The 14,732-nt window shown below is 40.5% G+C and overlaps 1 protein-coding gene across 3 annotated transcripts in view; it reads left to right on the forward strand.

Moving 5' to 3' along the window:
* Positions 1-14,732, forward strand: part of LOC146145736 (uncharacterized) — a 60,376-nt gene that overhangs the window by 32,736 nt on the left and 12,908 nt on the right. For all 3 annotated transcript variants that reach the window (XM_083389833.1, XM_083389834.1, XM_083389835.1), the window contains 7 exons: positions 304-10,508; positions 10,573-10,672; positions 11,099-11,388; positions 11,827-12,013; positions 12,476-12,579; positions 13,533-13,778; positions 14,556-14,678. In XM_083389833.1, the coding sequence (XP_083245959.1) occupies positions 304-10,508; positions 10,573-10,672; positions 11,099-11,388; positions 11,827-12,013; positions 12,476-12,579; positions 13,533-13,778; positions 14,556-14,678 (11,255 nt within the window). The remainder of the gene's footprint in view (positions 1-303; positions 10,509-10,572; positions 10,673-11,098; positions 11,389-11,826; positions 12,014-12,475; positions 12,580-13,532; positions 13,779-14,555; positions 14,679-14,732) is intronic.

Below are 14,732 nucleotides of genomic sequence, written 5' to 3' on the forward strand. Positions count from 1 at the left end.
AAGTAGTTCAGCAAAAACTTTAATAGTAATGTTGGCAAAAACTTTAATATTAATAGAGATAATAATGTTCATTACATATCGCGATAAGCAAAAAAATATTTATATAATCAAAGCCTATACAGAAGTAAGTATTTTTCTGAACGTATAAGAATGACCTTTCAAAAAATTGTAGTTTTTCACCATTAGGTTGTGAATTTATATTTATGTCTAACATCGAAATTCGTATTTTACTAAAACAAACGCCAAATAATCCAAAACAGACTAAACTTTACGAATTGGTTCAACTAAATTTTACTATTACAGTTGCGTTTGCAAGACTGGTTATTCTGGCGATGGAGTAAACTGCACTGACAACAACGAATGTTTTGGCTCACCCTGTGACACAAACGCAAATTGCAACAATACTGCTGGTTCATTCACTTGTTCTTGTAACACTGGTTATTCTGGCAATGGAGTAAATTGCAATGACATAGACGAATGTTTTGGCTCACCCTGTGACACAAACGCAAATTGCAACAATACTGCTGGTTCATTCACTTGTTCTTGTAAAACTGGTTATTCTGGCAATGGATTAAATTGCACTGACAACAACGAATGTTTTGGCTCACCCTGTGACACAAACGCAAATTGCACCAATACTGCTGGTTCATTCACTTGTTCTTGTAACACTGGTTATTCTGGCAATGGAGTAAATTGCAATGACATAGACGAATGTTTTGGCTCACCCTGTGACACAAACGCAAATTGCAACAATACTGCTGGTTCATTCACTTGTTCTTGTAACACTGGTTATTCTGGCAATGGATTAAATTGCACTGACAACAACGAATGTTTTGGCTCACCCTGTGACACAAACGCAAATTGCACCAATACTGCTGGTTCATTCACTTGTTATTGTAACACTGGTTATTCTGGCGATGGAGTAAATTGCAATGACTTGAACGAATGTTCTGGCTCACCCTGTGACACAAACGCAAATTGCAACAATACTGCTGGTTCATTCACTTGTTCTTGTAACACTGGTTATTCTGGCAATGGAGTAAATTGCAATGACATAGACGAATGTTTTGGCTCACCCTGTGACACAAACGCAAATTGCAACAATACTGCTGGTTCATTCACTTGTTCTTGTAACACTGGTTATTCTGGCAATGGATTAAATTGCACTGACAACAACGAATGTTTTGGCTCACCCTGTGACACAAACGCAAATTGCACCAATACTGCTGGTTCATTCACTTGTTCTTGTAACACTGGTTATTCTGGCAATGGAGTAAATTGCAATGACATAGACGAATGTTTTGGCTCACCCTGTGACACAAACGCAAATTGCAACAATACTGCTGGTTCATTCACTTGTTCTTGTAACACTGGTTATTCTGGCAATGGATTAAATTGCACTGACAACAACGAATGTTTTGGCTCACCCTGTGACACAAACGCAAATTGCACCAATACTGCTGGTTCATTCACTTGTTATTGTAACACTGGTTATTCTGGCGATGGAGTAAATTGCAATGACTTGAACGAATGTTCTGGCTCACCCTGTGACACAAACGCAAATTGCAACAATACTGCTGGTTCATTCACTTGTTCTTGTAACACTGGTTATTCTGGCAATGGAGTAAATTGCAATGACATAGACGAATGTTTTGGCTCACCCTGTGACACAAACGCAAATTGCAACAATACTGCTGGTTCATTCACTTGTCGTTGCAACACTGGTTATTCTGGCGATGGAGTAAACTGCACTGACAACAACGAATGTTTTGGCTCACCCTGTGACACAAACGCAAATTGCAACAATACTGCTGGTTCATTCACTTGTTCTTGTAACACTGGTTATTCTGGCAATGGAGTAAATTGCAATGACATAGACGAATGTTTTGGCTCACCCTGTGACACAAACGCAAATTGCAACAATACTGCTGGTTCATTCACTTGTTCTTGTAACACTGGTTATTCTGGCAATGGATTAAATTGCACTGACAACAACGAATGTTTTGGCTCACCCTGTGATACAAACGCAAATTGCACCAATACTGCTGGTTCATTCACTTGTTCTTGTAACACTGGTTATTCTGGCGATGGAGTAAATTGCAATGACTTGAACGAATGTTCTGGCTCACCCTGTGACACAAACGCAAATTGCAACAATACTGCTGGTTCATTCACTTGTTCTTGTAACACTGGTTATTCTGGCAATGGATTAAATTGCACTGACAACAACGAATGTTTTGGCTCACCCTGTAACACAAACGCAAATTGCACCAATACTGCTGGTTCATTCACTTGTTCTTGTAACACTGGTTATTCTGGCGATGGAGTAAATTGCAATGACTTGAACGAATGTTCTGGCTCACCTTGTGACACAAACGCAAATTGCACCAATACTGCTGGTTCATTCACTTGTTCTTGTAACACTGGTTATTCTGGCGATGGAGTAAATTGCAATGACTTGAACGAATGTTCTGGCTCACCTTGTGACACAAACGCAAGTTGCACCAATACCGATGGTTCATTCACTTGTTCTTGCAACACTGGTTATTCTGGCGATGGTGTTAATTGCACTGACAACAACGAATGTATTGGGTCTCCGTGTCACACCAACGCAAGTTGCACCAATACTGATGGTTCATTCACTTGTTCTTGCAACACTGGTTATTCTGGCGATGGAGTAAATTGCAATGACATAGACGAATGTATTGGGTCTCCGTGTGACACAAACGCAAATTGCACTAATACTGCTGGTTCATTCACTTGTCGTTGCAAGACTGGTTATTCTGGCGATGGAGTAAATTGCACTGACAACAACGAATGTATTGGCTCCCCTTGTGACACGAACGCAAATTGCACCAATACTGATGGTTCATTCACTTGTTCTTGTAACACTGGTTATTCTGGTGATGGACTAAATTGCAATGACATAGACGAATGTATTGGCTCCCCTTGTGACACAAACGCAAATTGCACCAATACTGATGGTTCATTCACTTGTTCTTGCAACGCTGGTTATTCTGGTGATGGAGTAAATTGCAATGACAACGACGAATGTATTGGCTCCCGTTGTGACACAAACGCAAATTGCACCAATACTGCTGGTTCATTCACTTGTTCTTGCAACGCTGGTTATTCTGGTGATGGAGTAAATTGCAATGACATAGACGAATGTATTGGCTCCCCTTGTGACATAAACGCAAATTGCACCAATACTGCTGGTTCATTCACTTGTCGTTGCAACACTGGTTATTCTGGCGATGGATTAAATTGCACTGACAACAACGAATGTATTGGCTTCCCTTGTGACATAAACGCAAATTGCACCAATACTTCTGGTTCATTCACTTGTTCTTGCAACACTGGTTATTCTGGCGATGGAGTAAATTGCAATGACTTGAACGAATGTTCTGGCTCACCTTGTGACACAAACGCAAATTGCACCAATACTGATGGTTCATTCACTTGTTCTTGCAACACTGGTTATTCTGGCGATGGGGTAAATTGCAATGACTTGAACGAATGTTTTGGCTCCCCTTGTGACACAAACGCAAATTGCACCAATACTGATGGTTCATTCACTTGTTCTTGCAACACTGGTTATTCTGGCGATGGCGTTAATTGCACTGACAACAACGAATGTATTGGGTCTCCGTGTCACACCAACGCAAGTTGCACCAATACTGCTGGTTCATTCACTTGTTCTTGCAACACTGGTTATTCTGGCGATGGATTAAATTGCAATGACTTAAACGAATGTTCTGGCTCACCTTGTGACACAAACGCAAGTTGCACTAATACTGATGGTTCATTCACTTGTTCTTGCAACACTGGTTATTCTGGCGATGGCGTTAATTGCACTGACAACAACGAATGTTCTGGCTCACCTTGTGACACAAACGCAAGTTGCACCAATACCGATGGTTCATTCACTTGTTCTTGCAACACTGGTTATTCTGGCGATGGATTAAATTGCACTGACAACAACGAATGTTTTGGCTCACCCTGTGACACAAACGCAAATTGCACCAATACTGCTGGTTCATTCACTTGTTCTTGTAACACTGGTTATTCTGGCGATGGAGTAAATTGCAATGACTTGAACGAATGTTCTGGCTCACCTTGTGACACAAACGCAAATTGCACCAATACTGCTGGTTCATTCACTTGTTCTTGTAACACTGGTTATTCTGGCGATGGAGTAAATTGCAATGACTTGAACGAATGTTCTGGCTCACCTTGTGACACAAACGCAAGTTGCACCAATACCGATGGTTCATTCACTTGTTCTTGCAACACTGGTTATTCTGGCGATGGTGTTAATTGCACTGACAACAACGAATGTATTGGGTCTCCGTGTCACACCAACGCAAGTTGCACCAATACTGATGGTTCATTCACTTGTTCTTGCAACACTGGTTATTCTGGCGATGGAGTAAATTGCAATGACATAGACGAATGTATTGGCTTCCCTTGTGACACAAACGCAAATTGCACCAATACTGTTGGTTCATTCACTTGTCGTTGCAACACTGGTTATTCTGGCGATGGATTAAATTGCACTGACAACAACGAATGTATTGGCTTCCCTTGTGACATAAACGCAAATTGCACCAATACTGATGGTTCATTCACTTGTTCTTGCAACACTGGTTATTCTGGCGATGGAGTAAATTGCAATGACATAGACGAATGTATTGGGTCTCCTTGTGACACAAACGCAAATTGCACTAATACTGCTGGTTCATTCACTTGTTCTTGCAACACTGGTTATTCTGGCGATGGTGTTAATTGCACTGACAACAACGAATGTATTGGGTCTCCGTGTCACACCAACGCAAGTTGCACCAATACTGATGGTTCATTCACTTGTTCTTGCAACACTGGTTATTCTGGCGATGGAGTAAATTGCAATGACATAGACGAATGTATTGGGTCTCCGTGTCACACCAACGCAAGTTGCACCAATACTGCTGGTTCATTCACTTGTTCTTGCAACACTGGTTATTCTGGCGATGGATTAAATTGCACTGACAACAACGAATGTATTGGCTCCCCTTGTGACACAAACGCAAATTGCACCAATACTGATGGTTCATTCACTTGTTCTTGCAACGCTGGTTATTCTGGTGATGGAGTAAATTGCAATGACAACGACGAATGTATTGGCTCCCCTTGTGACACAAACGCAAATTGCACCAATACTGCTGGTTCATTCACTTGTTCTTGCAACGCTGGTTATTCTGGTGATGGAGTAAATTGCAATGACATAGACGAATGTATTGGCTCCCCTTGTGACACAAACGCAAATTGCACCAATACTGATGGTTCATTCACTTGTTCTTGCAACGCTGGTTATTCTGGTGATGGAGTAAATTGCAATGACATAGACGAATGTATTGGCTTCCCTTGTGACACAAACGCAAATTGCACCAATACTGTTGGTTCATTCACTTGTCGTTGCAACACTGGTTATTCTGGCGATGGATTAAATTGCACTGACAACAACGAATGTATTGGCTTCCCTTGTGACACAAACGCAAATTGCACCAACACTGTTGGTTCATTCACTTGTTCTTGCAACACTGGTTATTCTGGCGATGGTGTTAATTGCACTGACAATAACGAATGTATTGGGTCTCCGTGTCACACCAACGCAAGTTGCACCAATACTGATGGTTCATTCACTTGTTCTTGCAACACTGGTTATTCTGGCGATGGAGTAAATTGCAATGACATAGACGAATGTATTGGGTCTCCTTGTGACACAAACGCAAATTGCACCAATACTGATGGTTCATTCACTTGTTCTTGCAACGCTGGTTATTCTGGTGATGGAGTAAATTGCAATGACAACGACGAATGTATTGGCTCCCCTTGTGACACAAACGCAAATTGCACCAATACTGCTGGTTCATTCACTTGTTCTTGCAACGCTGGTTATTCTGGTGATGGAGTAAATTGCAATGACATAGACGAATGTATTGGCTCCCCTTGTGACACAAACGCAAATTGCACCAATACTGATGGTTCATTCACTTGTTCTTGCAACGCTGGTTATTCTGGTGATGGAGTAAATTGCAATGACATAGACGAATGTATTGGCTTCCCTTGTGACACAAACGCAAATTGCACCAATACTGTTGGTTCATTCACTTGTCGTTGCAACACTGGTTATTCTGGCGATGGATTAAATTGCACTGACAACAACGAATGTATTGGCTTCCCTTGTGACACAAACGCAAATTGCACCAATACTGTTGGTTCATTCACTTGTCGTTGCAACACTGGTTATTCTGGCGATGGATTAAATTGCACTGACAACAACGAATGTATTGGCTTCCCTTGTGACATAAACGCAAATTGCACCAATACTGATGGTTCATTCACTTGTTCTTGCAACACTGGTTATTCTGGCGATGGAGTAAATTGCAATGACTTGAACGAATGTTCTGGCTCACCTTGTGACACAAACGCAAATTGCACCAATACTGATGGTTCATTCACTTGTTCTTGCAACACTGGTTATTCTGGCGATGGGGTAAATTGCAATGACTTGAACGAATGTTTTGGCTCCCCTTGTGACACAAACGCAAATTGCACCAATACTGATGGTTCATTCACTTGTTCTTGCAACACTGGTTATTCTGGCGATGGCGTTAATTGCACTGACAACAACGAATGTATTGGGTCTCCGTGTCACACCAACGCAAGTTGCACCAATACTGCTGGTTCATTCATTTGTTCTTGCAACACTGGTTATTCTGGCGATGGAATAAATTGCAATGACTTAAACGAATGTTCTGGCTCACCTTGTGACACAAACGCAAGTTGCACCAATACTGATGGTTCATTCACTTGTTCTTGCAACACTGGTTATTCTGGCGATGGCGTTAATTGCACTGACAACAACGAATGTTCTGGCTCACCTTGTGACACAAACGCAAGTTGCACCAATACCGATGGTTCATTCACTTGTTCTTGCAACACTGGTTATTCTGGCGATGGATTAAATTGCACTGACAACAACGAATGTTTTGGCTCACCCTGTGACACAAACGCAAATTGCACCAATACTGCTGGTTCATTCACTTGTTCTTGTAACACTGGTTATTCTGGCGATGGAGTAAATTGCAATGACTTGAACGAATGTTCTGGCTCACCTTGTGACACAAACGCAAATTGCACCAATACTGCTGGTTCATTCACTTGTTCTTGTAACACTGGTTATTCTGGCGATGGAGTAAATTGCAATGACTTGAACGAATGTTCTGGCTCACCTTGTGACACAAACGCAAGTTGCACCAATACCGATGGTTCATTCACTTGTTCTTGCAACACTGGTTATTCTGGCGATGGTGTTAATTGCACTGACAACAACGAATGTATTGGGTCTCCGTGTCACACCAACGCAAGTTGCACCAATACTGATGGTTCATTCACTTGTTCTTGCAACACTGGTTATTCTGGCGATGGAGTAAATTGCAATGACATAGACGAATGTATTGGGTCTCCTTGTGACACAAACGCAAATTGCACTAATACTGCTGGTTCATTCACTTGTCGTTGCAAGACTGGTTATTCTGGCGATGGAGTAAATTGCACTGACAACAACGAATGTATTGGCTCCCCTTGTGACACGAACGCAAATTGCACCAATACTGATGGTTCATTCACTTGTTCTTGTAACACTGGTTATTCTGGTGATGGACTAAATTGCAATGACATAGACGAATGTATTGGCTCCCCTTGTGACACAAACGCAAATTGCACCAATACTGATGGTTCATTCACTTGTTCTTGCAACGCTGGTTATTCTGGTGATGGAGTAAATTGCAATGACAACGACGAATGTATTGGCTCCCGTTGTGACACAAACGCAAATTGCACCAATACTGCTGGTTCATTCACTTGTTCTTGCAACGCTGGTTATTCTGGTGATGGAGTAAATTGCAATGACATAGACGAATGTATTGGCTCCCCTTGTGACATAAACGCAAATTGCACCAATACTGCTGGTTCATTCACTTGTCGTTGCAACACTGGTTATTTTGGCGATGGATTAAATTGCACTGACAACAACGAATGTATTGGCTCCCCTTGTGACACAAACGCAAATTGCACCAATACTGATGGTTCATTCACTTGTTCTTGTAACACTAGTTATTCTGGTGATGGACTAAATTGCAATGACATAGACGAATGTATTGGCTCCCCTTGTGACACAAACGCAAATTGCACCAATACTGATGGTTCATTCACTTGTTCTTGCAACGCTGGTTATTCTGGTGATGGAGTAAATTGCAATGACAACGACGAATGTATTGGCTCCCCTTGTGACACAAACGCAAATTGCACCAATACTGCTGGTTCATTCACTTGTTCTTGCAACGCTGGTTATTCTGGTGATGGAGTAAATTGCAATGACATAGACGAATGTATTGGCTCCCCTTGTGACACAAACGCAAATTGCACCAATACTGATGGTTCATTCACTTGTTCTTGCAACGCTGGTTATTCTGGTGATGGAGTAAATTGCAATGACATAGACGAATGTATTGGCTTCCCTTGTGACACAAACGCAAATTGCACCAATACTGTTGGTTCATTCACTTGTCGTTGCAACACTGGTTATTCTGGCGATGGATTAAATTGCACTGACAACAACGAATGTATTGGCTTCCCTTGTGACACAAACGCAAATTGCACCAATACTGTTGGTTCATTCACTTGTCGTTGCAACACTGGTTATTCTGGCGATGGATTAAATTGCACTGACAACAACGAATGTATTGGCTTCCCTTGTGACATAAACGCAAATTGCACCAATACTGATGGTTCATTCACTTGTTCTTGCAACACTGGTTATTCTGGCGATGGAGTAAATTGCAATGACTTGAACGAATGTTCTGGCTCACCTTGTGACACAAACGCAAATTGCAGCAATACTGATGGTTCATTCACTTGTTCTTGCAACACTGGTTATTCTGGCGATGGGGTAAATTGCAATGACTTGAACGAATGTTTTGGCTCCCCTTGTGACACAAACGCAAATTGCACCAATACTGATGGTTCATTCACTTGTTCTTGCAACACTGGTTATTCTGGCGATGGCGTTAATTGCACTGACAACAACGAATGTATTGGGTCTCCGTGTCACACCAACGCAAGTTGCACCAATACTGCTGGTTCATTCACTTGTTCTTGCAACACTGGTTATTCTGGCGATGGATTAAATTGCAATGACTTAAACGAATGTTCTGGCTCACCTTGTGACACAAACGCAAGTTGCACCAATACTGATGGTTCATTCACTTGTTCTTGCAACACTGGTTATTCTGGCGATGGCGTTAATTGCACTGACAACAACGAATGTTCTGGCTCACCTTGTGACACAAACGCAAGTTGCACCAATACCGATGGTTCATTCACTTGTTCTTGCAACACTGGTTATTCTGGCGATGGAGTAAATTGCAATGACATAGACGAATGTATTGGGTCTCCTTGTGACACAAACGCAAATTGCACCAATACTGATGGTTCATTCACTTGTTCTTGTAACACTGGTTATTCTGGTGATGGACTAAATTGCACTGACAACAACGAATGTATTGGCTCCCCTTGTGACACAAACGCAAATTGCACCAATACTGATGGTTCATTCACTTGTTCTTGCAACGCTGGTTATTCTGGTGATGGAGTAAATTGCAATGACAACGACGAATGTATTGGCTCCCCTTGTGACACAAACGCAAATTGCACCAATACTGCTGGTTCATTCACTTGTTCTTGCAACGCTGGTTATTCTGGTGATGGAGTAAATTGCAATGACATAGACGAATGTATTGGCTCCCCTTGTGACACAAACGCAAATTGCACCAATACTGCTGGTTCATTCACTTGTCGTTGCAACACTGGTTATTCTGGCGATGGATTAAATTGCACTGACAACAACGAATGTATTGGCTTCCCTTGTGACACAAACGCAAATTGCACCAATACTGCTGGTTCATTCACTTGTTCTTGCAACGCTGGTTATTCTGGTGATGGAGTAAATTGCAATGACATAGACGAATGTATTGGCTCCCCTTGTGACACAAACGCAAATTGCACCAATACTGCTGGTTCATTCACTTGTCGTTGCAAGACTGGTTATTCTGGCGATGGATTAAATTGCACTGACAACAACGAATGTATTGGCTCCCCTTGTGACACAAACGCAAATTGCACCAATACTGATGGTTCATTCACTTGTCGTTGCAAGACTGGTTATTCTGGTGATGGATTAAATTGCAATGACACCAACGAATGTATTGGCTTCCCTTGTGACATAAACGCAAATTGCACCAATACTGATGGTTCATTCACTTGTTCTTGCAACACTGGTTATTCTGGTGATGGAGTAAATTGCAATGACATAGACGAATGTATTGGCTCCCCTTGTGACACAAACGCAAATTGCACCAATACTGATGGTTTATTCACTTGTTCTTGCAACTCTGGTTTTTCAGGTAATGACTTTATTTATGATTTACTTCTTTTACAGTGTTAATTTTTGTTTCTTTTTTTCCTTAGGAAGTGGAACGCAATGCTTTGATATTGATGAGTGTTTTCGCTCAGATTTAAACAACTGCAGCATGAATTCCAACTGTCAGAATTCACAAGGTTCATTTAGGTGGGCTGTTGACGTATGTTTACTAGTTTATCTTTTACTACATTGCTTTCTTTTATTGGTGCTGAAATTTCTTTATGTATTGCTAGTTGCTACAACAATGTTAGTTTGCAATAAATGTAATCTATATATTAACATATATTGACCGTTTCCTGATAGGGAACATTTGTGAATACGTTTCCCTCTGCAGATTTTTACTGTTCTACAATTTTGAACATTATTTGTTGGTTAGTTTACTTTACAATTTTTTCCTGTAGATGCTTTTTTTGCATTGTTTGATATTTTTAAATCTTCTTTTGATATAATTTTAGGTTACTCTTTCAAAAATTGTCCTAGCTAGCCATATGCCAAACGTATTTTCTTCGAACTGTTTGTTGTTTGTCCTAAAGATCCGCAATCCTAACACATTCTTGTAACATATCGATACAGTTGCACGTGCAAAACTGGATTTGTTGGCAGCGGAACTAGCTGCACCAACATAAACGAATGTACCGCTTCTCCGCCTTGCCACCCCAATGCAACTTGCACAGATACGCCCGGTTCTTACATGTGTGCTTGCAAACCCGGCTTTAGTGGTAACGGAGTAGCGTGTGTTGATATTGATGAGTGCACAACTGACGTGGATAACTGTTCAACCCAAGCGACTTGCGCCAACACGATCGGTGGTTTTTCTTGCACCTGTAAGACCGGCTACAGCGGAGACGGCTCTACGTGCAGCTGTAAGTATTGCTGGTTTCCATACGTGAGTGGTACCCAACCTGTGGGTCGCGACCCAATGTGGGGTCGCCTAAATATTTTATGGGTCCGCCATCACTTACCATTGCTGCAGTTTTAGTGGTTTGATTGTGCTCGTGGTATAAACGAGCGCAATGTGTATATTGAGTGCATTGAAAAAATGTAATGCCTTTTAAAAAAATAAAAAAATTATTTTGTTCAATTTAAATCAATGTGTTGATGTAAACTTTTCACTTTGTGAGATATGTTCATAGCCACAGTTCTCTAGAATTGTGCATAAATTAAGCCTAATAATGAACCGCTCGTGTTACCCAGTTTCAATTACTTGCACGTAAAACCTTTAAAAACAAATTTCATACATATTTTTTCTCCAATATTACCACTTCAAGCATTATTAAAAGCCTACATTTTGATATCCTTAGTGGTGGTAGGAGTACAGTGGACACTCGGAGCCGGCTATACCTATTCGGATGACCTCCAGGACACCTCCTCTTCTTCCTACATCAACTTGCGGAGCCTGGTCGTGTCCGATCTCCGCTTAAAGTTCTCCAGTATCACAATTGTCCAGATCCCGAGGGCCAGCTTCTATCAGGGAAGCGTCATCGCAAAGTGAGGGTTTATTTTGCTAGTTTTTGTAGCCCAGGGCAGTACTGCGCATGTACACGGCATTTTGGTGTGAAAATTGCCTCTCGAGAAGCAAAAAAATAACAGTCTATAAAGAAACACGCAGTTTACTCTTTTACCTTTAAAAATTGCCAGTTTTCTGGATTTGACCAAAATTAGGTTGTTGATAAATCAATTCAGATAAACTGGAAATTCCGGGTGATTTAACTAGAACGTTGACCATTCTGTGGCCGGTATTTAAACTGAGGTGTTCAGCTGGGGGTAAGCCGTGAAACAATTATGGTACCAATACCTTTGTATGTAAGTTAATTATTCTATTAACCTAACGAGGCTACCTAGTGTTCTAATGACGAAGAGTTGTAAACGTGACTAATACGCCCCCTAAAAGAACTGACCACGCTTTGACGGACACATATCTCTGTATATCACGTTTACTTACTTTTTTAGCGTCGAGTTTACCACGAACGCCACAGGAAATGCTGCGGATGTTTTGGCTACTTATGACTCGACGGCTGGCGATCCTAATCTCTTTGCCGGACCTCCCATATCAGGTTAACGTAAATTTATGTTTGAATAAGGTAATTAGTGACCCCTATGCAACCTAATTTTTTTGGCGGTATGCAATGTAAGATAAAATATAATCAATATTCATTAAACCTTTAACCAATCTATAAACCCACCCATAACTGACACCACAAACAAAAAGGTGAAAATATTTACCTAGTGCCATGCGCAGTCCACAACCCGGGCCCTGCCTCCATGGCGGCACCTGCTCCCTAGTGGAGACAGATTTTTAGAGATTGGGCTCAGGCACTAGTAAACAAATAAAAAGTTTAGCGCAATTTTGGTTGGTAGAATTGCATTAATTCACGAGAGTGGTTCCAAACGAGGGGTTCACAAACTTTTAAGTGTTCACAAACCTTAAATAAAGAATTATAACCGGTCTATCAGTGTGGCTATTGGGTACTGAAAATTGTCTTAACATTTTTTAGAAATGTGCTGTATGGTAACAGTTCTAAAATGTAACTTCAATATCTATTGGCTTTTAATTTTAAAATATACGCACTTCGTGGAGAAAATGTCATCTTTAGCGGCTTTGTAGATGACTTACCTGTATTATACATATGTACTTTTTATGGGTCGTTACTTCAAAAAACAACAACGAAATGGGTTTAAGATACACTTATCAACAACCTAAAACGGATAAATAACATCTTTACTTTATATTTTTTTGATTTAAATTGTTTTGTTTTTATTTTTCATAACGAATGGGAAAAATTCAGTGCCGAATGTAACTGATATTTAGGGGCCAACAGAAAACGTGATAACGTAAGAAATAAAACTTTAAAGGTGAAGTGCGGAAGTGAAAAAATCGATATAAGTTAACGATAGAAGTGAATGAGAAAGGAAAGATGTAAAAGAACAACACACGTACAAACGATTATATAAAGAAACAACAACAGACACAATTAATTATATTAACAACCTGGTTCGCTCTTCTTAGGCTTGTGCGCCTCCGATCCGCCGCCTTGCGGCGATCACGCGCTCTGCACACAGTCGGCAGGTGGCGCTAACTTCACTTGCGCTTGTACGTCCGGATTCTTCGGTGTCCCGCCGTCCAGTCCTTGTTCGGACACGGATGAATGCACAAGAGCAGATATTTGTTCCGGTCAGCCATGCGTGAACACAATCGGGGGATTCACCTGTGCGTGCAACCCCGGGTTTGAGCAGAAAGGTTTTCAATGCGAAGGTGAATTAAAGGAAAACGAACAGCAAAGCTGGTTTAAACACTTTGATCGTTTCGAGTAGGTCTTTATTTATTTTCAACGTGAATCATTTTAAACATCTTTATTCATGTTTGAAATGAAAAAAAGAAATATTCGAAAAATTTAAAATTATACTAATGCTTCTATCTGGGTAGTTCTACTACATCTAACTATAATCAATATGTTCCAGAGCTGGTTCAGAAATAAGCATCACGATTTTCTATTAATTTTAGAAACCGTATCCCTGAAATATCGTACCATGTGTTAAAAGAAGCAAATAAATCACATTTTTTAATAAATTTCTGACTTTTTATTTTTATTTATACGGAGACAGATTTGAAAAACCTGAAATATTTTTTGTTTTTAAAAATTTGCCTATTTTTTTTCAATTGCGATACCCGGAATTTTTAGCGAAAATTAAATCATTTACAATCGGCACCAAATAATTTAGCATGATAAGAAGAAAATTCAATAAATTATAAATGTCCAAAGTAACGTTTTTCAGGTTCCGATATTGGCTTCGATCATACAAATGCATTAATTAAACTTCAATGTCATTTTTAAGCGATTTAGAATTTAATATAAATAAACGCGTGCTTGGTTTACAAACGATAGTTTAAATGCCTTTATTACACATCGGGTCAGCACCTATACCAACCTCTTCGTTGGTCGAGTTTCAACACTACCACTAGACATCGGGTATCGGCTTTTGGTTCAAATAATACTGAACATCCCTAAGGTAAAATCTCTCTCTTTCACAGAAATCTCGGTTCCTTGTACCACGGAGGAATGTGCAGGCAATGCAACATGTCAAAGTATAGGTGACGAAGATTCGTGTGTGTGCGATGACGGATTTAGAGGAGACGGTGAAGACTATTGCTCCCGTAAGTGTTGTTAGGGCCATTTAGACCACAGAAAAGTCAATACAAAAATTTTAC

This window comes from Ascidiella aspersa, chromosome 5 (assembly GCF_963924565.1).
Source record: "Ascidiella aspersa chromosome 5, kaAscAspe10.2, whole genome shotgun sequence".
NCBI classification, from domain to species: domain Eukaryota; kingdom Metazoa; phylum Chordata; class Ascidiacea; order Phlebobranchia; family Ascidiidae; genus Ascidiella; species Ascidiella aspersa.